The sequence below is a fragment of the Chrysemys picta genome, chromosome 2 (assembly GCF_011386835.1).
Source record: "Chrysemys picta bellii isolate R12L10 chromosome 2, ASM1138683v2, whole genome shotgun sequence".
Classification (NCBI taxonomy): Eukaryota; Metazoa; Chordata; order Testudines; family Emydidae; genus Chrysemys; species Chrysemys picta.
The window spans coordinates 59,121,261-59,146,060 of record NC_088792.1 but is presented as its reverse complement, the minus strand read 5'-3'; the positions used below and the strand labels follow the sequence as shown (position 1 = coordinate 59,146,060).

At 39.9% G+C, this 24,800-nt stretch overlaps 1 protein-coding gene across 12 annotated transcripts in view; it reads right to left on the bottom strand.

Moving 5' to 3' along the window:
* Positions 1–24,800, bottom strand: part of HDAC9 (histone deacetylase 9) — a 650,822-nt gene that overhangs the window by 18,767 nt on the left and 607,255 nt on the right. For 11 of the 12 annotated variants that reach the window (XM_065583246.1, XM_065583245.1, XM_065583248.1 and 8 more), the window contains 2 exons: positions 15,275–15,408; positions 3,988–4,072 (listed from right to left, as the gene is read on the bottom strand). In XM_065583246.1, coding sequence (XP_065439318.1) covers positions 3,988–4,072; positions 15,275–15,408 — 219 coding nt within the window. The remainder of the gene's footprint in view (positions 1–3,987; positions 4,073–15,274; positions 15,409–24,800) is intronic. The other variant, XR_010598283.1, reaches the window with a different exon arrangement.

Genomic DNA, 24,800 nt, shown 5'->3' with positions numbered 1-24,800 from the left:
AATGCATAAGTCAATCTCCATGATCGACAGACACCGTGGCAGACGGGTGTTCCTTTGACCCCTAGTACTGTGCATGTTTGAATAGTTAGCAGGATCTTTAAATAATAGGAATTGGTGGAGGGGGGGATAAAATCTGAAGTGTATTAAGTATCCTACAAAGTTAAGATTAAGTGTTAGAAGCTGGATTTTCCTCCAGATACAGGAGAGCCATGGCTAAAAAACTGTGTACATAACACTAAACCAAATGGCTGAGGCCTGGCAAATTCTATAAAAACAAGACAAAAATATTCAGTAGAGACCATATTCTCTAGTCATTAAAATAAAAAAATTAAAAAGTTATTTAGGCATTCCACAATGTTCTCACAGCGGTTATATGTAAAATCAGACTGTGCAATATACCTGTCATAATTTATGGGCTAAATGTTCACAAGTGGGTGGGGTTTTTGCTGTAGAAACAGATGTGCAAGAAAATAAAATCTGTTGGCATGGGAATAATACACAGTTTTGCCCATAAAAGAAATGAACCCATGTTCACTGCTTGAGTTTTCAAGGTCTCCTATTCATAAAATAAAATATTAGTAACCAGCCACTACTGTGCTGCTCTCCTGCAGCAACAATAAAACAGCATCAGAGAGGACTGCTTGCTCTCTCTCTCACTCACACACATGCGCGCGCACTGCCCCCTGACTTTCTTCTAACACTGAAACTAACGACCACATTCAAGCATATCAGTTGGTGCTGTGTATCCATTTTACCTTCCACCCCATATGATCATTCATTACCCCTCCCCTTCCCTTTCCCTACACTCAATTAAAATTGTGAAAGGGGGTTTAGAGGTGGAGGAGAATTGCAGAGTAGGAACAGGAAGCAGGTGGCAGTATCCAGGTAGCGGTCATAGTATCCAGGTATCACTATCTGGGGGATGGAATGAGGAGTGTTTGGGGAGGCAATTTTGAGTCCCCATTAGGACAGCATCCAGTTAGCAGAGGGTACACTAAAGAGGCTCATGGACTAAATGCTCCCTGATATTTACAAGAAAATGTGAGAGACATTTCTTAAAAACAAAAAGCTGTATCCTATGCCAAGATGATTCTCTTTGGAAAATGAGGATTGTAGGATTGTTTTTATAACAATGGCATGATCAAGGCTGTGCACAAAAGGCATGTGCAATTTATCACCTATTTTTCATGCACAACTACAACTGAATGTACAAATTGGGCCTTTGTGTATTTTCAACTACTGATGTGCATGAACAGTCTCATCAATTGTATATGCATAGTGCAGGCAATTGCACAACTACTTTTGCTAGCAGCCCAAACTATCCTATGTATAAAAATCCAGCTCTGTTTGAAACAAAAGCACCAGGGACAAACAGCTCACAACTGACAAAACTGACATTTTCACTTTCCAAGGCAGGAATGTGAAATTCCACTAATCTTGTTATATTTTCTAAGAAGAACATTTTGGAGTTTATGAAATGGGTTGCCAGTCCCATACATGCACCGCTTGTGGCATCGATTACTTCTAAGAATAAACTATGAAACCAAATAAGTAATCTAGATATGCTTTTGTTTGATGCATAAAAAAGTGCTCAAGTCTCCAATAAGGCAATGGGAACATTTCCCATTCACAAAGGAAATAGTAACAGTGAATGTTTATATCATGTATTTTTGTTACAGACATTTCAAAGTACCCTTCCTTGAAGTATGTTGGAATGTATGTGGCTTAGGCTGACATTTTCCATGTATAAAGAGCTCGGTTGAGGGGTGGTGCCTAAGCGAGTGAGAGCAACTTATTTAGAAATACATATTGTATGGTTGTGGTGAATACTTCTTCCAATTGTATCATATCCCCATAAATACATGATACCATTGTCACAAACAAAGAAGTTTATACAAATTCCATTCTACTTAGAAACAATTTGGGTTTTCTCTTTGTCTGATCGAAAATCTGCAATTTCCAGCCTGTTAGAAACAGAGATGGAGCAAAGGCAATCCTTGGACTAAAACACTGATCAGAGGTTGTAACATTTAAATACTTGACATCAGAGCTGTATCACAGAAACGTAAGTGTTAAGTAATGCACGTGCCAAAGCAGGATTTGTCAGTATTTTGTCCTGTCTAGTTTTAAATGTTATACGTGATGGACTTCCCCAGGTTATAATTCTACAGCTTAACACATTTCACCCCCAAAAGTTGTCCCTGATATTCAGCCTATATTTTCTTTCTTTTAATTTCATCCAATTGTTCCTACTGAACTAACTCCCCCATGTAACATTCATACTAGTTCCTCTCCATCACTAGTGTTTACTCCTTTCAAATATTAGTAGACTGTTATATCCTCTCAGTCATCTCTTAGCCAAATTATGCAGATTTGGCTCTTTTAAGTCAATTCCTCCAATCACCTTCATCATTAATATGGCTCTTCTCTGAATTCCCTTCATTTTGTCAAGATTTTTCTGGTTATATGTTGTATAGAACTAAATGCAAGATTTGGGTCACATCAGAGATCTGTAGAAAAAGACTACTGCCTTTGTGCTCTGTGATGAATATGGCACCTAAGTTGTTTTGATATTTTTGCTGCTATATTACCTTGTACATGCATGTCTCATTTTTGTCCACTATTATCTCTAGGTCTATTTCAGCATAACTGCATTCCAGATTTCTCTTTCCATTCAACCGTTTTGTTTTTCTCAAATATTTTTTCTCTCAAATTGAATTGTGTTTTGTTATATTTTGTCCTGGTTTCTAATCTCGCTAGCTCCCTATGTATTATTTCTCTGCCCTCATTAGCATTTGCAGCTTACCCAATTTTGTATGGTATGTCATTTTCATTAACAAGCTGCGTACTGTCTCCTCCAGATCATTAGTAGAAGATATTAAAGAAGACTGAACCTAGCACCAGCTCCTGCAGTACTCCACTACACATATCTCCTCAAAACTGACACTGACATTTAGCATGAATTCCTGAAGAAAGCTGATTTAATTGTGACATTTATTTACCTGAGTGCATAAGTGGGAGCAGGGATAACTTACCAGTTATGTAGCTACACATGAGTTTTCCAATATCTCTTCACATGAGAAGAAATGTATGAAGAACTGACCAATAATTCTGTGTTATGCACATTTTTAAATATGATGAATCTGCTTTTTTTTATTCACCCAATACTAGCAGAACATGTGGTATTCAAACCAAATCTAAATATAAATGGCACCAGAGGGTGATGAGAAAGAACTGGCAAACGATAGGTAGGAAACAGGAAGTTCCCTCTCCCCCACTTAGTATGGTTGGAAGTAGCACATGGTGGCAAGTGGAGGAAGGTCTCTATAGCTGAGCTGAAGCAACTGGGAGCAGGGCAAAGTAGGAAGGTGCAGGTGGAAAACTCAGCAGCGAAAAGTGGGTGGTAGCTGTGGGCCACAGAGAGCGTATGTGGGGAAGGTTCAGGACTGGTGTTGGGATGCATAAGTGACATGCATAGGGAAGGGGTGGTGGGAGGGAAGCACTGAATATTTTCCATCACTGTCCCATGTGGCAGCAGCCATTTCAAGTATCCAGATGTAGTTTTAAACTCACGTACATCTCAACATGAATACATTGAAAAGGTATTTGTCTACAAATTGAATCCAAAGAGACTATGTCATATCCCTAATATACCCACCACATATCTACACCCACCCACACGTATTTCTCTCACTGGATCGCAAGACTAAAATGCTTGAAATGAGAGTTGTGCAAATGAAAGATTTTGGACTATATGGGAGTAGGAAAGCTTTGATTAACGTTAAGAACTCAGCTTTTTAAGTGTTAAATCATCAGTGAAACAAAAGATGTGCCAAAGAAACAAGAGCACAAGCATACATGTTATAAACATGTATTGTGTATATGCGCAGATATCATATTTTTTGTTTATTCTTTACTCTGTAACAAAAGTTTAATCAGTTGTCTCTGACATTAATTAATAACAAGAGAAAAAACACTGAAACATACTTTGAATTTCAGTGGCCTTTTGTAAAGAAGCCATTGCATTCATATTAGGGGTTTGGTGCAGCATATCTTCTGGGAGAGGCTCCAGCTGCAAGAATAGAACAGAATAATATGAGCAGAATATTATGAATTTGCAACAAGACACATGGAAATAAACCAAACTGAAACAGCCTAATCCTCAAGAGAGGCTCAGCCCAAGAACTGGTTAACATTTTGCTGGTATTTCTAAAAGTATAGCCACAATTTTGTTTTCTGTTTTTCAGCCATGTAATTGAATTCCAAGGGGCTTTTCTATTGGCTGCAAGACTAATCTATGGAGTCTCTGAAGCAGGTGCATGTCTGTGTATTATTCATTAAAAAAAATGTTAGTTATTTGTGTAATTTTTGTAGGTTCCTCACAAACCAAATTCCATTGCGTCTGTATGTGCAGCTGGGCACTCCAAACAAAACCTGGTTGAAGCCGCATTGGGACTAAAGTGTGCACTCTATTATCTATATTTTTCTAGTGTTATTACATCTAACCATCTTACACATTTCAACATTTTACAGTGGAAAATTATAAAACACAGCTGCTCTTAGTAGCCTTGTGTTAATTTCAAATAAAGTAGTAGACAAAATGCTTAAGCATATCAACAATAAAAGTCTCATAAATTTATTTGGACTCCACTGTACTTTTACTGGCTACATTTACTTTCAATACCCTTTAGTTTGTTTATGTGTTTGAGTGTGCACATGCATGAAACAAAATGCCAACACTTATGTTTTTTTCCCTGTAATTCCATTTTCAATGGCTCTAACTATTCTAAAAGGAGAGCTAGTGTGGTGGTTAGGGGCCTAATCTAGGCCTTTATAAACCTAGGTTCAAGTCCCCCATAAACCACAGATTTTCTGTATGACCTTAAGCAAGTCACTTAGTGTCTTGCTGCCTTGGTTCCCCATCTGTAAAATGGGAATAATAGTACTGCTCTATTTCATACTGATGTTGTGAGTTGCTCAGATAATACAGAAATGGGGGTGGAGGGCTAATAAGTACCGTAGATAGAGAACCTAATATGTCAGACATGAATGGATCCTAAATTAAACACTGGGACTTGTGAAATATCAACATGTCATGATATTGAGCACTGACATGATGACATTGTATCATGATGCATGATGATATATCGTCACAAGAGCCAAGCAAAAAAGACAAATCATGTTCCATCTACATTCATTTCAATTTTTAAATGAATTCAGCTGTGCTCATGCCCCTTTCTGTACACCTTCCATTCTACACACATTAGGGCAATTAAGTTTTACTGGCACAAATGCTCACAGCCATCTGTGTGAGTTCTCATGGAAACAGCAGCTGAAATTTGTACACATAGATATTGATGCCAGAAGTATTTGCACACTCAGCCAATCAAAGGGCTGGAATAACATCATGTGAGTCATCTGCCCAATCATGACTCAGAAACTAGCTCTTCTTTTGAATATTTGTAAACAAATTCAAAAATATATTTTTTGAATACATTTGTATGATGAATACACTGGAGAGAATTTCAAACTTATATGGATATTTTGTGGGCAGAAAAAGAGACAAAATTGGCTCACTTATTCATTGTCAATGATTAGATGAGCTCTAGTCATTACATTAAGGAGATTAGCCTGGATTATAAAGAGGTGACAAACTAAGCAAATTTACCCAAAGTCCCAGAATTGCAGGGATTCAGGTAAAATGATCAGCAGAGAAATATTTTAATGCTGATGAAATTCTAATTATCATCAGGCTTTTGGGTTAATTCTCATGAGATGCCTATAGTCCTGCATTGGGAATCTACCTGGAAGATTTTCTTTGAAACCATAAGAATTAGCAACATAATTTATATTAAAGTAATATAAATGTTTAAATTCTTTGGAATTCAAGGGGACTGCCAGAAAAAGGCTGATACAAATATCAGCCTTTACTAATGCCATAAAACCACTGAGGATGCCAGATTGTAATGGTGGATTGCTGCTATTTTAAATGATGCATTAAGACATGCCAGTCTAGCTTTAGGATTAGAGCTAGTTGAATAATAAAAATCAAAGTAACTGATATATTTGCAATTAACAAGTCAACTTTGCTTCACTGGTCTTCATAGGTCATAGCATTCAGTTATTTGCAAGCACTTGGATGAAAGCTGAGTATTTGTGAAAATGTTCACAAATCACTAATTTCACAAATTTTAGCGCAAGTGATTATTCGTCTGAAAATTCATACCGGAAGTCAGGTATTTGTTAATAACTGTTATTCATCTTTGTCATTCATTATTCTCTATTTAAAATGTTTCAGGCATCCAACCAGGAAGCAAAAAAAAAATACTTTGGGCCCAATGCTCAGGTCCAGCTGGGCTGAGCTCAGCACAGATCCACAGGCAGGAGAACAAAGGTGGCTTAAAGCCACATTTTTACACTCTTCCAATCCTTATGGCTACTGAGACCCAATTTAGCTCCTGGAGTAAGTTAGAATAGATTCAAGGCTACTCTAACCTGCACCTCTGGGAGCTATTGCACAGGCTGTGGAATTGCCATAGTGCAAAGTGCTCCAGCTGTGCTTTGTTCTGTCCTCGACGTATCCTTCCTGTTCCCCTGCAAACTCCTTCTACTGGGCAGGAGTTGGTGATGTAGACATAGCTATTGTAGCTCTATGCCAACCAGTGCTTCTCCTAATCAAAGGGAATCTCGTCAGGCAACTTTCATAAATTGGTTGGACTGGGGTCCAGTGATAGGTGTGTGATTTAGGCGGCCAATCATACACCTTAATTAACCAGTAATGAACAATTAAAGTGAAGAGTTCACAAATAACTCATAGGTTAACTCATCTAAAATGTCTGATCAATACTTATGAATACCAAATACATGCACAGAAATCAGGTTAGGTTCATGAATCAACCACAAACAGAAAAAAGGGCCAAATTTGCAATCATTATTATTCAAGATGAACATTTTGGTCAGCTCTTGTAACAGACCTGTAGCTGACATGGATTTTCAGTGTTTGTTATCTAAACTTCCCCCCTCCCCACCCAAAAAAATGAACAAACCCCTCCCTGTAACTATTCCAGCTTGGTTACAACTACAGAAATGTTCTCTGTCTCCATATTCTTTGCAGTAGCCAGGCAGAATGCTAGATCCTGTTCCATATCAATAAAACCACATCAGACTCCAGACGTAAGTTCATTACATTATACACCCTGTTCAATCCTGATGCACTATTGTTACAAAAACACTGTAAAAATAAAGCCAGCGGATTATTACAGCTATTTCTATACTCCTTTGGAACAGGGCCTTCAGCATCAGGGAGAATAATTTCTGTTGGCAGTGATCCACTTTTTGGATCTACATAGACATAGGGGTGTCCCTGGAAAATATCAGGACACAGACCCAACAGTGAACAAAAGAAATCACTCTACACCTGACAGTCATAGCACCATCACCTTCACTCCTACACTTCTTGGCATTCAAATCATGCAGTTTATTAGATCTGGAGCCGAAGAGAATAGAAGTTGTAAAGAGCACTAGAAATACATTTGCAGAACAGAATCTTTCAGAGAGGAATGACTCAGGTCAGTGCAGGACCAACAAAGCCACTTAAGGGAGAGTTTGGATAATTTACAGAAGGCAAAATTTTCGAAGGATTTGCACCACTAAATTGGGCTTTTGTGTGCCCAAGGGAATGTAATGGAATTTGTGTCCATTAAGCATTTTCAAAGGAAAAAAGCAACTGTGCACCACATACGTTGGATAGTCAAAAGTTGCTACAACTGAATTGTGCTCCTATCAGCAAGTGGCATAAAAATACACCACCTATTAAATTTTCACATACTTGGAAGGTGGCATAAGTGATGGTAAGGGTGTAAGCAGTTTGCCAAAATTTGAGACAATTGCCATCTGCACTGTATGAGCAGCCCAGACTTGGCACCTGACTACACTGCCTCCTTAGCCCTGCCATGTTTTAAAGAGCAGAAGCTAGCTTTATTCATGGGTGTTGGTGAATTTGTTTAGAGAAAAAAATGACACAGAGGAACATTTTAGGCAACCTCAGGCGTAAAGCAAGGGTTCTGGAGAAGGAGATGGTGATGGTAATAGATATAGGGGCCACAGATCCCACGGATGCCTGAGAGTCCACCATACACTTCAAAGTGGGTCTACAGGCCATGGGGACTTTATAGATTTACTGGAGATGGGATTTCTCTTGTACAAGTTTGACTTGATAACCATTCTACAGCTGTGTGAAAAGGAGCCAGAAGGGTATGTAGAGAATCACACACATAGGAGCCATGACTGAGGTGGTCAGTCACCATTGTTCTGGGTAAGTCATAATAGCAGACTGTTTGCTGCATCCAACTTCATTCAACAGTTTCTGTGAGCAACTCCCAGGAGTTTTAGTAATTATATTGGCTTCCCTAGGGGCAAACATGACCAACAGTAGGTTCACGAGAGAGATCTTTGACACTGCACATCTCCTATTCCATCCTGTGCAGATTTTGACTTCTGACAATATTCCAGTGATCATAATTTTGCATAATATGCTAGGAACATAATGCCCAAGGACAGTCAATGGGAGTTAGGCATGTGACTCCCATTTGTGCGTTGGAAAATTTTCCACTAGTAATGTAGCACTTTTGAACCAGTTCATCTTCAGTCTGCTTGGCCAAGCCACCTCCTGGCTAGCACTGGCCACTTCCGGGATTATAATGTCACCCTATTGGCACATACTTTGCACTATTGTAGATTCCTCCCACTGCCAACTTTCCATTTTTGGGCCCCTTCTCCCAGGTTTATGCCAGCCAGAGTTGACATAAACCTCAGGTGAACCAATGATTGTAACTGTATTAATTTTTTGGTAATAATGACAGATTCAGATTAACAATGAAGCTATGAGATGTAACCAGGTTTAACTTTCAATTTAAAATTGATCTCTGGCAATTTTCACTTATGTGTATGCTATTTGGGAAATATTTCCATTTTAGAGAGAGAAGCATTTACCTATTCTGGCAAATCACACACCCCCCCCACTCCTTTCTTTTTTAATGCAGTGTCTGCGTTCTTAGCAGAGCTCTTTGCATAGCTGGCAAGCTTCCCCAGATTCACACCAAATTCCACAAAAATGGGGAAATGCCAACTTTTCATCATCTGAATGACAGCTGCAGAGCCCTAGTTTTCCATTTAAATTGCCATACACACCCAAACCCAAGATCCACTAATTGCAAGAAAGCAGCACATATTTCATACTTTACAACAAAAGTGTCCAGTACAGATTTTTAAATGCCCTTGGTAGCCAACCAATCACAATGTTTTGTCAGATTATGCTTCAGAAGAGTAATTCAAGCAGGAAGAATATTTACTAGAAGATGTTAAATTTAGCCATTTAAAAATGTTTTCCTTCTTTGGGCCAAATCCAGCCTTGGCCAGCACAGTAAGAAAGAGCAGACATACTTTCTGGTGTGTCCTCTGCTACAAGGATCCTGCTGGGTGGAATGCACCATGGAGTACACTTTGCTGCTTCCTCTGCGCAGGAAGACATCTGGTACTAGTTAGCACTTGCTACAGACTCTGGGACACTTGCTACAGCATATGGGGCTGGCTACTAGATACCTCCCTAAGCCATAGACCATTTCTTGTTGGGGACAAGGTGAATAGGGTACTAGTTAGCACTTGCTCCAGATCATGGACCCAATAGATAACCCACAGACCATTTCTTTTGTGGGACAGGGTTCATATTGGTTTGGCTGTGTGGTATGGGGAGATCCTACATGGCTGCTTACAATGGGGATTGGGAAGGTTGTGGTGGAGAGAAGAATTAAGCCTATAACTTCAAACCAAAGTAGTCTGGGGAACGAAGGCTTAGCAGATCTGTCACTGCATACATATTATTAGCCATCACCCACCAGGGCATGGTGGTGCAAGGGCCAGAGAGGCTATTCTAGCCCAATGACTGGAGTAGAAGCCATGGTGTGGGACCACTTTTACTTCCCAGCCTGGGCATAAGATTCTCACTACTACCACCCTCACAGAGATGCCCAACACCCAGTCCAAATACATCTATAGTTAAGTCATACAATTAATCTGTGATGGAAAAATATGAATTAATCCAGGGGTGCCCAACCTACAGCCCGTGGGCCATACACGGCACACCAGAGCATTTCATAAGGCCCACGGCCTGCTTCAGCACAGTACACTAACAGCTGATTCATCAGCGTTTTGTCATCATGTTAACATCATTTTAGTTTACACAAGTGTGTGTACAGACATTGCTGTACATAGAAACAACCTATCTAAATACACACAAAACAAGATGAACTTAAAATATAAATTGATACAGGTGACTTTAAATCTTATTAAAATATGTAGAATGTGTTTGGCCCACACAAGGTTTGTGCTTGGGTTTATATGGCCCTCCTGTGTAATAAGGTTGGGCACCACTGGGCTAGTAATGGAAGCCAACAGGAAAAAAGCCCTGTTCACAGAAAATGAGGGAGCTGAATTTTCAGTGCAAGGCTGCATCAGCATCTCAACAGCTTCCTGGTTTTAAAGTAATTTCTCTTTTCTAATTAGCTAAAACCATCATTTCTTTTGTTTTGACAGGTGCCCATGTAATGGATGTGATCTAAAACCACTAGCAGAAGACATCTAGGACATTTTACAGCAACTTAACCTCATCCTTCTTTCTTTACCGGCATGAAGGATTTCACTGTTTTGATTTTGGATTTCAGGGGAATCCAATTGCTTAATCACTTCTCGCCTCTTTGGAAGATTTCCTTCCTAGGAGGCAACCCAGGGTGCTTCTAATTAGCTTTGCATTTAGTTCAGTAAATTGTCCTTAAAAGAAATTCAGGTTTTTCTTTTTGTGCACAAAAGTATGAATAATAAAAACTGAAATCTAGATACATTTATGTCTTCATTTATGTCTACATTGTTGAATTTTTGCTTCGTTTATTGTCTTTACAAATAAACAACTGCTATGCTAAGTGTTTCTGATAATAATAATAAAAAAAAGCCAATGGCTTTTATTTTGTAGAGTTCCATATATGTTTCTGTGGAATTTCCAAAATGAATGTTCACAACACTTCTATGTAGCAGTTCAAAAGTATTCATCACACATTATTGGCCTGATAACTCATTTAAATGTTGAGGTCTTCCAAGAAAAAGAGACCTTCTGAAATAGATTTTTTGGTTAGTCTTCAAAGTCAACATTTGCATGAAGGACTTTCCTTTACCATGCTCAAATTATTTAACAAAGGTTAATTCAATAGCATATTCTTTTCATATTGACCCAACTCATAATTATTAAGGGAAAAGTAAAAGCTATCTTCCTAAACAGATCACTTTCATGAAGGCCACATGTAATTAAAAGCAAGTTTGGGTTTAGTTTTGGGGTTGGGTTTTTGTTTTTTTCAGGGGGGGGTTGGTTTTGTCTTTTTGGGGTGTCAACATGTTTTTCTTGCAGAGATTCAGAAACAAATTAGTTAAAGCAAGCATTTCTAGCTTGTAAGTCTGTTGTTTCATTTACATGTCTGACTGGCTCCGCACGAAAGGTGAAAGTTACTGCTAGTTTTACGGTTACTCTTTTCGTTACAAGTTATTCTGCTGATAATAAGACATACGAAGCAGTATATTGCTCTACTGACAGGTCCTGGCCAAGAACAACATAGGCAAGGAAAAAAGAATTTAAAAAAACCCTGCAAAATGTTTATGAATTCTAATCCTCAGCACATGAATAAATACAACTGACAAACTGCAGAGTACCTTACAAAGGCCTTTCCTGACCTTTCTAATTTGAGTTCAATTGCATGTGCAGTGTTTAGAAGCCAAAGTTGGTCTTGCCAATGTTTTTAAACTACGGTTGCAGTACGTATCATTATTTGTAAAAGTGAAGTGCCAGATAATAAGTTATAATTACCCTATTAATCACCTGTAAAGAATTGCATTCAAGGAAGAATGCATCTTCAAATTACAATAATTGGTGACTTAAAGGAACCAATTTTTTCTGTCCTTGACTGGAGGAGACTTTGTAGTTGGCTGTGCAAATCTACAAGTATTCTGTTGAAATGAGGCAGTGTACACCATATATATGCTATGGTCCATATCCTCATCTAGTATTGATTGGCATAACTCCATGGAAGTCGATAGACCTGTGACAATTTACACAAGGTGAATATCTGACCCTATATCTACATGCCCTTCCTTATCAGCCTACCCATCTCAGCAATACCTTTAGTCACAGATTTTCTGTGAGCAATTTCTTATGGTGGTGATGATGACATAGTTTCTGAATCTTCCATCTCCAAAATTAGCAGGGGCAGTATCTGCTCTCTCCTTGCTGTAACATTGTTCAGTTTTGGTTCGGAGATGTGTGTCTGCCTGTTTCCTGCATGTCCCTAGTTAGATTTAATACTTGGAAAATAAACATGCTTGTATTATAAATTATAATGTAAGTGTACATGAGAAGAATATTTATTGTGTGAGAGGTTTCAAGATCTTAATGTTCATGTCTTTCCTCTAGTGAATTATAATGCACATGCACTCACACTTGTCTTCATCTTCCATTATTAAAAGTCCTTTCTTCCATTTATTACGCTATATTTTGCAAACAGATAAACCCATTGAATCACCCAGCCTACTTTATTGGCCTCAGATTACTGGTCCCCCTTAAGAGCCAATAGAGTTAGGCCAATATTTCAGTGCACTCACACATAACTCAGTGACATACATTTCATGTCTGTTTCCAACTGTAGGTATTTTTCTGAGAATGCAGAGGGTCAGCAGCTTTAGAAGCAGTAGCAGGCGTGAGCCAACATTAAAACAAAACGAGGCCTTTCTCACAAAGAAGCAATGTCACCAAATGGTCATCATTGGCTGTGGAGAGTCAGGCCCCTGGCATAGTGACGGGAGTAAGGCGACCAGACAGCAAATGTGAAAAATCGGGACAGGGAGTGGGAGGTAATAGGAGCCTATATAAGAAAAAGACCCAAAAATTGGGACTGTCCCTATAAAATCAGGACATCTGGTCACCCTAGGTGGGAGCATAGTTTCATTAGCATTATTTGTCTCTGCACGAGGCTGCAAACCTCAGAGAGATATTACCTTAAATGTGCCCAGGCTAACCAGGGCCAAGCAGAAATCAGGCTGACACATCTCCAGTCTAAAGCTGGGCAAGGTTGCACTGTGAGAACATTGCTGTTGTGGCTGATTTTGAAGGAGGAGGATTCAGAGGATGTGCCACCATCACCATCACCACCACAGGAAACTGCTGTGTCGGATATGAAGTTCATGAATGAGTGTGGGTGAGGATGGGCAGGAGGGCAGGCTGATCAGGAGGGTCAACAAAATTTTATGACTAAGATTTTCAAACAGAGTACCTGAAGTTGGGCTTCTAAATTCATATTTCAGCACCCAAACAAGAGGCCTGACATTCAAAAGTGTTGTTCATCCTTCTCGAAAGAAGACACTGGATGTTCAGCACTTTTGAAAACTTTTCTTTATGGGCCATATCATAGATCACCCAGCATGAAACTCAAATCGGGCTAAATATTCTGCTATGGAATGCTTGTTCCCACAGAGTGCAGGGGGATGGGGAGAAGAGAGACCTTTCCAGCAAGCCCAACCATCTTCACACAAGGGATCATTTTTCTTTGCTCACCCCTCTACGGTAGCACTCCCTTAATGTATTAATTCCTACACTGTCCCTGGTGCCTGCAAGGGAGAAGGCTGAGGAACTGTTTGGGGTTGCTCCGGGGAGTTTCCTTGCATTCATTTCCTGTTCCCAAGAAGCTCTATAGCTCCTTTTCCTGGAAGAGGTGCCTTGGACCTTCTGAATCAGGCTACTTGTTCTCAAGACAGGCCACTATGGTGCAGAGCCAGCGTATGCAGCCTGTTGGGGTGTACTATGTTGCCATGTAAACTAAGTTCAAGACTTGCAATATAGTACATTTTCCTTAACCTGCAAAGGAAAAAAATAATGGGCTTGTGTCCTTTATTGCTTCTTTGTGATACATAAAGAAAGCCTGAAAGGTTTTGGTTCAAAGTAGGGGGGAAAGGCATAGGAGAAGGGGGCTTCCTGCTTGTTTTTAGCACTACAGATGTGTGTCTTGTCTACTTTGGAAGTTTCTATGGACACTGGAGAATTGGTGAAATTGAGACTTCACCAGAGCCAATAGATTGAAAAGTGAGCAGCTGAAAGGGGGAAAGAATTTTTAGACAAATTGTTTAAAACTGTTTTTTTTAACATGTATTCAACTCCCATGCTTGAAGAACATTTGAGAGAAAAGGTCTTTGTTATATTACTATTACTCTTTTGATTCAGGTTTGAGAACTCCCAATACACATCTCTGAGATGCTCAATAGGTTCTCCAGCAAAATTAGGGAAGGCCTCATGTGACATTTTTGTTGTCTATAAAGTAAAACACAAGCAGAAAAAAAACCCTTTCAGGCATTGTCTATGTATCATTAAAAAAAAGGCATAAAGGTCTTTAAAAAGTCCTTCATAGGTGATCTTATGGGTTGTAAGCAATTTCCACTATAACAAACAGCACTTCACATCAATCTAATAGGCCTGAAATGGTGCCCTAAAAAGGAATTAGGAGACTAGTAAGTAAGTACATTAAAAAATACTGATTGCTGGGGTTGTCAGTTTCCAGTAAAAATAATGACTTGCAACACTGTTCCCCATAACAAGATTTCACAGACCATGGCATGAGAACATGTGACAGGGTCACAATTTAAGGTAAAGGTACGTTGCCTTTATGTATTTGATTTTTGTATGTGCCTTTAGCAGGTTTACCCTTAATCATTTTCACCACAGAGTGAACATATGCAGAGAGCAGAGATTTGCCCGTGGATGGTGGAAAGAAAAGTATCAAAATACTGCATGAAAATGTGCTTTTGCTATTTTCAGTCCAAGAACTTACCAGCAAACTTGAGAGAAGAGCCTGTTTTTCCACAATAGCTCGCTCAAAGACTTGATCAATGATGAGCATCAGTGACCCCCACTGATGTCAAGGCAGGTTCTCAGCAGGTTCTCAGCACAGCATATTGAGTCCCTCTCAGAATCAAGAATAGTTTTGCAAACCCTAGAGATTCATATAAACATCTGATGGTGGGGTGCTTATCAAAATCAAAATAACTTCCGACTCTTTTGCATTTTGCTCATTACTAAGACATGTGCAAAAGGCACTTATTTCTACACACCAGGAAAATTAAAAGAAACCAAAAAGACAGAACTTTTCGAAAACATGGATTGTCGTCTGAAACCCTTGGACTTGTCTTTTACCTCATTTCCTAGAAGGGCATTTACGCAGGCTTCAGATGCATCACAGATGGCAGTAAGGTCATGTCCTCCCTCCAGTGCCAGCACCACACGGCCAGCTGCTAGCTTCAGCAACTGCTGCGTTAGGTGACCAAAACCTAACATGCAAAGACAGTAGTGCCAATTAGTAAAGCAGAAAAGATTTTAATGACATATTTTACATCTGTTGTATCAGAAAGTAGGAAACATGAGGATATTGCACAAAAACATAAGATCAGAACTATGGTCCATCTATATCAGTAACCTGGCTCCAACACTGGTCAGCCCTAAATACTACAGAAGAAAGTGTAACTGTGTACCTCTGTATTCACACCCTACTGCAATGATATTTGTACAAAATATGCATTGTGAGGTATCGTATGAAAGCTAACAACACACTGGTTATTAATATCATTGTAAAATGATACACATTCACATAGTTATATGTGAAGCTATGAATTCCCACTGTGTGACGTTACTAGAACATGTTTACAACCAGACAGGCTAGCCTAGGTAAAGGTGATAAACAGGTCTGTCCTAGAAAAGGCAATGCAGATTTACCCCAGTTTACATATTAGCAGTAAACAAAACCATCAAGCTAAACCAGTGGCATTTATCCTGATCCTGAACTCAAGAGGTAGAGATTTAATATGATTCCTGTACCCCGGAGAAACACAGGAGACTAAATCCCCAGGAGGCCTTCCTAACTTGTAAACATAGACATACCATTGGGGATATAAGGAACAAAGAGAAAATCCACTTTTATCCTTTACCAAAGGAGACAAATAACAACAACAACAACAACAACAACCCAACAACAAGTGATTTGAGCTCTGTGATGGATCCTGGCCAGGCTGGCTAGTAAAAGCTGAAAAGGAGGCTGTGGGTAAGAGAAACTATCTTGATCAAAGACTATATCTTGCTAAATTAAGTTTTAGACTCTTAGATGCATTTTTTCACTTTGTAAAGGGACCAACACAATGGGCCCTGAACTTAATGCACTACCACAATGTAAAAAACAAATCATACTAGATGTTACATTTTGGTGTTTGTTAAAGTCATTGCATTAGCAACAATCTCTGGAATCAGGCTTAGTGCAGGCTGGAACTGTTCAAGGTTTACCAGACAGCTCTGCTGGTGTTCCTCAAGCATTGATCCACAGCACTCTGTATCCCTGTATCACAACCAGAGGCTGCCAATGGAGCTCCATTGGATCCAGCTTTATGAGGGTATTCAACTCAGGTAACACCACCACTTAAATTTCATCTGAGATTAAAGTTAGGTGAAATTCTTTCATTTTTGTTTCATAAATTTCATAAGAAGTTGGATAATTTCGGGAGGAAAATTTTGAAAATGGTTGTGTAATTTCCAAGGGCAGTTTTTGCTTTGGCTTGACCTCCCTTCCAATGGTTAATGGCAGGTAAGGCCTTGAGACTTTTTAAGTTAAATTCACAACACACTTGCAGCCTGGGTCTCACACTTCTATCCACTCTGTTCTAGTTGCTCTTCTGACAGTAGTCCCTACCAGCTCCAGAGCACTGCGTGTCCCCTAGGTTTAATAAACAGATTGGCAAGACACCCAGGAGGTTTACGGCTCCAGAAAGACATTTTTACTGTGCTCCAGTGAGAACCGAATGTAGAAATTTGACATTTCAATAAATGAAAAAAATATTCTGGAGAAATGTTCTGAGGCACAGACTGAAGCCCTGACCCTGCAAGCATTTACACATATGCTTAAGAAGTAAGCACATGAGTAACCCCATTTACTTCAATGGGACATATAGTTAAGCGTGGTTATAACTGTTTGCAGGATCGGGTCCCTAATTATTCCACATTTTGCCTAATTGTTCACAAAATTCTACTTGCCACTTGTCCCAGGGCTGATCCCAGAACCGTTGGAGTGAAAGGTTAATTCTTTAAACCAACTCACAACCTAGTGTAGCTCTCTAAGAACTGCAGTTTTGACTCTACTGAAGCCACTACACTGTGGTTCAAATTACACATGGTTTGAAAAACAAGCAAAAATTTAAATCTCTCATTTAAGCTCAACCTTCACTTGTAGGGGGGAGGGAAGCTTTGCAAAAGCCCAAATTTAGTAGGATAATAAAACTGAAGGAAGGAGTGGAATGAGGATAACCTTTGATCATTGGCCAGTTTCCATTTTCTTTTACCTAGAGGATTTATTTCTGTCTGCATACTACACATGTGATCTTCAGACTCATATCAAGACAGTGCCAGCAGCAGTACCATGAGATGAACACATAGCATTCAAAGGAAATGAAGAAGAATAAATAGTTCATGGGCTCCCCACATCCACATACTGTATAACTCTCCCCTCAGCTTTGTGAGAAGTGCGACAGGACTTTAAGATGCTATTATCCCTCACTTCACACAGCTTCTGTCAGGAAGGGAAAGTTCTACTGAATCCAATACCCTGCACAGTTTGAAAACAATATACGACCACAAGGGTCACTGCAGCCACAACATAATTTTCTGGCAATAAATTCAGAGTCTCTCCCAATAGATTTTTCTTCTTTTTGAAAATTGTACACAGTACTTGTGATAGAGATCATTACCAGGTTATTTCATCTGCTTGCTTTCCTCAAACTACTAGCAAATATCAATGTTACAATATTCACTACTGGCTTACTAGGAGATGTCTACACAATCAGCCATACAAGACATAACACTCCCAATACAATTCCAGGATGGAATTAATCAGACAATAAGAGCAAAAATCTGGTAACACGATAAAGGGTTGCCAAATGAAACCATTATGGAGGTGGCTTTTCTTCAGCACAATTACCCAGAAAGTCAAGATGACTTGCTGCAGGGAGAGGAAATGACTTTAGCCAACAGTACCAATGCTTCTTATGACTGAATGAGTTATGGAAATTCTTAACAAAGAAACTTAGCTCATGTGCCATTATAGCAAGCTTAGAAAGATATTAGCTTCCTAAAGGAAATTCCCTGAAGTACAGAAGTAACAACATGGAAATAAGGAATCCCAGGTTTTAAGATGGGCTGAAGTTTATGCCAAATAAATAAGAGGAGTGGGAGAGGAAGGGGAAACAAGCACTGTGAAAAGAAGCAGTCATCTCTCCTGGTATAATAAGACTGAGCATGTCTCTGAATTCCCAAATGACCAGGTGCTTGGGGGAAGGAAGGGGTCAGACAACCATTTTTAATCCTAAACCTTCAGTCTCACCTGAATCCTTAAAAACCAGTAGCAAATTCAATCCTTGGCCTCTCTGCTAACATTGCTGACAATGGTACCAGTTGTGATGGTGATTTCAAAAAACAGTTTCAGTTCGGCCTTGCTATACTGTAAAAGGGTCTGCTTTTGCTGTGGTGTACAAGATTTATAGTATGGTAGCATTTTATATGAACAGAACAGGTTCCTATAGAGGTTTAAAATGGAAACTCAAATTAAAAATATTAAGAGCTTGATTTGCAGTTTAGCCTTAAATGGACATCCTTTTTGAGCATAAAATTTGGTGGACAGAAATAATTGCAAGGACAACTCAGACCATTTAGACATCAACATACATAAATTGGTGGGTACAGTCCATTACTTCAATGCGTAAATGGCTTAATTGTGTCCACAATTACTTGCGCCCATGAGTAAGGGTATAAAAAGAGGATGTCATTTTGAAAACATCCAGCCCTATGGATGTTAAAAATTGATTGTTTCAAATGGATAAATAATAAGGAAAAGATTAAACACAGACTGGTATTTCCCAAATGCTACTGTGAATGTGCTGCATCAGTACATTTCTTAATACTTACACAGCAGTAGCCAGATTTTTTTAAATAGTTTAATTTTTTTGGTGCCAGGAAACTGTGAGCATGGTTTTGTGCCAACAATTATTTTCAGGCACACTTTATATATCGAAGTACCTGTTTCCCTCTCAAATCCAGTACTTAGATATCAAGGGTGCAGTTTGCAAAAGTGCTTAGAAAATATAAAAACGTCGAGTAGTGGAACTAAACAATAATGATGTAAACAGCAAATTGTAAATTTGACACTGAAATATATGGTTAACAACACAAATCAAGGATATGCACTTGATGGATATTCTTAACTAAAGACCCACGCCTGCAATGATTTATGCACGTTTAACTTTACACACTACAAGTGACCCCATTGACTTGAACTAAATGTCCATATTACTCCCCCATTCCCTCTCTCCCTTCCTGTCCCCCCCATTTTTTGATTAAATATAGTGCTGGTTAGAATTTTAACAAAATTCCAAATAAAAAAAAATCACAAATTATTTCCCCTTTTTCCCCCAAGCTTTATATTTTAAATTGGGCCTACTGCACCAGACAGGATACAATCCTAGGCTGGGGTGAACAGCCTGCTGTCCTGCTCCCTGATGAAGGTCAAAAGTGGAGTATGCAAAGTTACCCCCTGGTGCGGAGACTTGCACAAGTGAGCTAGCTACCTGGTGGTCACCCTCAAAGCACTCTGACATAATGAGCTAGTGAGTAGGGAGCAAAAAGACAAATCATTTCCTAATGTTAACCAAATTAGTTCACCCATCCATAGGATAAATCACATACTTTTATGATACTGTATTCCTAGATGCCTTAAAGTAAAGTCTCTCCTATAGTCACTCTGAGAAAGAAATATTTAAGAATATATTGTATCATAAATCGTAACCATGGAAGAGACCATAAGGAACACTTGTTAATGCACTGTATCTAGTGCTCCTCTCTCCAAGCAGATGGGAGAGTCACATGTGGAGGGGCTGCTCCAGGCCAGTATTGTGCTACTTATGTTTTCCATAAACTGTAATATGAATAGTCTCTATTCTCTCATCAGTGCATGTGCAAAACTCATATTCAATAGGCTCATAGGTCCCAAAGCCAGAAGGGACCATTGTGATCATCTAGTTCAGGGATCGGCAACCTTTGGCACACGGCCCGTCAGGGAAATACGCCGGTTCGTTTATCTGCAATGTCCACAGGTTCAGGCAATCGCAGCTCCCACTGGCCGTGGTTTGCTGTTCCAGGCCAATGGGGGCTGCGGGAAGCAGCGTGGGCTGAGGGATGTGCTGGCCATTGCTTCCCGCAGCCCGCATTGGCTGGAACGGCGAACCACGGCCAGTGGGAGCTGTGATCAGCCGAACCTGCGGACGCTGCAGGTAAACAAACCGTCCCAGCCTGCCAGCGGATTTCCCTGATGGGCCGCGTGCCAAAGGTTGCCGATCCCTGATCTAGTTTGACCTTCTCTATAATACAGGCCATAAAACTTCCCAAAATAATTCCCAGCGTGTGTCTTTTAGTACAACATGCAAAATTGGCAGTGATGACGAATCCACCACAACCCTTCGTAAGTTGTTCCAATGGTTAACTATTCTCAGTGTTAAAAATTTACAGTCTGAATTTGTCTTGCATCAATTCCCAATCATTGGTTCGTGTTATACCTCTGCTAGATTGAAAAACCCATTATTAAATATTTGTTCCCTGTGTAGGTACTTAGACTGTAACCAAGTCGCCCCTTAACTTCATCTTTGTTAAAATAAATAGATTGAGCTCCTGGAGTCTCTCACAATAAGGGATTGCATTAGTCCTTTTGGCCATAGCATTGCACTGAGAGCTCGCATTCAGCTGATTCAGTGGCTGGCTGCATCCATCACAGCCCCCAAATCTTTTTCAGAGTCACTGCTTCCCAGGATAGAGTCCCCCATTAGAAACAAATGTGCTTGATGATTTCACATTTACAATTAGATTTTAACACATATTAGGTAGCCAGTTTTTAACCTTTTTAATGTGTGCCCTGTTAATTTTGCATCATTCTAGCTTGTTAATATAAATGTCATGCAGTACCAAGTCAAATGCTTTATAGAAGTCTAAATATATTACCTCAACACAATTACCTTTATCAACCAAACTTGTAATCTCATAAAAAATCAAAGTAGTTTGACAGGATCTACTTTTCATAAACTTGTGTTGACTGGCACAATTATATTACCCTCTTCTAATTCTTTATTAATCGAGTTCCATATCAGCTGCTTCATTACCTTGCCCAGAATCAAAGTCTGAATGACAGGCCTATAATCACCCAGGTTCCTGTTTATCCTTTTAAGATATTGGCCCAACATTAGCTTTCATCCATTCTTCTAGAACTTTCCTGGTGTTCCAAGTTCCAACTGATAATCAACATTAGCGGTCCAGTGAGTGCCTCAGAGAGCCCTTTTAAAACTGTGGATGCAAGTTATCTGGATGTACTGATTTTAAAATGTCTCTCTATAGTAGCTGATGTTTAACATCCTCTTGAGATACTAGTGGAATGGAAAGAGTGTTAGTTATTATATGATATGACTACATTATCTGTTTTTTCCCAAATATACAACAGAAATATTTATAGAACATTTCTGTCTTTTCTGCATTATTATTGATAATTCTACCATTTCATCTAGTAATGGACCAGTACCATTGTCAGGATTCTTTTTGATACTAACACACTTTAAAAAAATTAATGGGAGCTGTGCTTGTATCTGGGAGGATAGCACCTCTAGTGTATACAAGGAAGACAGTCCTATCTTATACAGGCATTGCTCCCTGCTAGTTGGGTAAAAAGGCGGGGTGAGGTCAGAGACATGGTCCTAACCCCCCTTTCCTGAGGAGGTGGTTGGTGGAAAGAGGAGGGGACAGTGCAGCCAGCCACTGAAAGGGTGGTGGAGCTGCTAAGTTACCCAGAAAACCTCCCAAGAGCTCCACTGCAGCAGGACCATTGTGCACCTCCCCCGTCCCCCCCAGCATAGGCAGTATCTTAAAAGCCACAATCTGACCCTAAATTACTAGCAGACAGCTGGTGATCTCCTCTGGCTATTCAGCACAGTACAGAAAGAAATACTCCCAAAACACAAAAACTCCACAGTCTCTGTCCTGGACCTACAGGCATGCATTTAACTATTATTTACCATTTAATCATGTCATTACTCTCTAATTTACTTGAGAATGTGTTTTCCTCTCATTAAAACTTTTGTGATGGTCACTGCCAAGAATCTACCCACCAGTGTTCTGCACTCTATCCTTGTGGTTCTTTCATGACTATTTGATTATTTTTCATTGATATTCTTCCAACAATAGCATCTAAAATTAAGTGGGTCAGTTTTTACATAACTTCCTGAGTCATCAGGCTACGTGTCCTAAATAAATATGTCCATACAGGAGTCAAATGATAGTTGACCCTTCCAGTGCTGGGCTGCAGCTAAAGCACTTTGCAAAGCTTGTGCTGTGTTAGGAGAACAAGTTATTCTTTTAGGGTTCGATCCTTACTTTTACTCAAGCAAAACTTCCTTTGAAGTCCATCAGAGGTTTGCCTAAGTCAGTAAGATCTAGACTTTGAGTGAATGAGGGAGAGGGATTCTCCATTTAATGCCAAATACATTCTTATGAAAGGCACTTTCCAAATGGCAGAAGTTCTTAATGACAGTACTAAAATACCTGTGTTTAAAAGACAAATATTTGACCTCCAGGCAGAGCTGGTGACTTCATGGTTTTAATACCACAGAAAGAAGCTCAGTAACACTTTAAATTACATGTCTCAAGCAGGCATTTAATTTAGATTACATTAGACAGTAATTGTTCGTTAAATAAATACCAGCATTCTCAGAAATGTATTTTTTGAGGATTAACAATTTCTATAATAGATGTTTTCCTACACAGTTGTTACCCTACAGTAATATGTTTTTCACAATTAATTGGTTTTAAGTGCTACCATGTACCTATCTTACATTATCAAATCTCTATGGTGTACATACTTCAGGAGACACATGACACCTAACTGAAAGCCAAATAATATTGACCCATCTCACCAAATATGTGCTAGAACAAGGGAGAAGAGTGGCATTAACCAAATGGAGAGTGCGGGAGCTAGTCTGCCCCATTGATCATGATGGCTCAGGCTTCAGAAGCCACAAGCACTGCAATGCCCCAGCCTTTCTAAGTACTTCAATGGTGGCCCACCTCGCCCGAGTGCCTGCTTACTACTCCTTCCGCAAGGAGCAACTTGTGCACCTCTATCACAAGGCAGCCCCTTTTGGGTAGTGCAGACATGTCAGCCCACTTCTCTCCAAGAGGCAAAAGTAGTGCATGAGGGAAGAAGCGGTTCCCCCCCCCGTCTTCCCTCAATTATCTTTTGCATTGTTTATCTCTATGATTGTAATACATAGATAAAATTAATGGGAAGGTACAAGATAAAGGAATTATTGCACTTTTAGTGCTGTTATAACATTATGTTTGTAACTAAATACAGTGGAATAATGCAATGCATTTTATCGTTGTGTAGTATCCAAAATACACAGTATGGCTACAACTTTCACTTGCATCTGAAGAAGTGAGGTTCTTACCCACGAAAGCTTATGCTCCCAATACTTCTGTTAATTTCAAAGGTGCCACAGGACCCTCTGTTGCTTTTTACAACTTTCACAGAGATATTTATAGGGCTAAAGAGCAAATGAAGGTTTTGAGGAAGTGTTTAAAGAGCAATTGCCTCAGTGGCTAAAAGAGAAAGAGAGTTCTAGGGGGATCAGCCAGAACAAGAGGGAGTGACCCTCTGAACAATGAACAAGGGTCTACATTCACAAGGAGGGGAAAGAGTTGCCAGGACTGGAGGAACTGACAGGAAAGTACTGCAAGTGGCTATGAAGTCAGAGAGGTAGAATGGAAGGGATAAATGGAGAGGTCTAAAAACCAGAAAACCTGGCTTTGCTACTGAGGTCAATAAATCTTAGGGCTAGATCTTGGATTTTATGCCACAGCTATGTGTAGGGGGAAGTTCAGAGCCACACCAGCCCAGGAGAGAGACAGGCACACTAAGTAAAGTCATTAGGCTGGCACAGATTGCTCCACACAGTGAATTGGCTTAAAGGCAGGGCCGGCTCCAGGCACCAATCTTCCAAGCATATGCTTGGGGCAGCACCTGGAGGGGGGCGGCGCTCACCTGGGGAGAGCGGGGCCGCGGCCGGGCTCCGCGCCCTCCTCCCGGCGCTCCGGCCAGTCGGGGAGAGCGGGGCCCTGGCCGGGCTCCCCGCCCTCCCATGCTACACTCCCCGCCGGGTCGTGGGGAGGCTTTTTTGCCTGGGGCGGCAAAAAAGCCAGAGCCGGCCCTGCTTAAAGCGTGGGCTGCCTCCAGGCCACTTTTCAAGTGAGTTGCTTCTCATGGGGAACCATGAATGATGTCAATGGAGCTACACCAATTTACACTAGCAGAGGATTTGGCTCACCCAAATTATTGGTCTAATCCTGCAAGGTGTTATATATCCTCTGTGGCTTGCCAAGGGCCCTCAGCACCCACTGACTTAAACTATAATTGTAGACTATTATGATCAAGAAGTGGCTAGAGGCAAAAAGGCATCTTTAAAAATTGGAAGTTAAATCATACTGAGGAAAATAGAAAGAAGAATAAACTCCAGCAACTCAAGTAGGAAAGTATAATTAGGCAATCCAAACAAAGAATTTGAAGAGCAACTAGCCAAAGACTCACAAACAGCAAAAA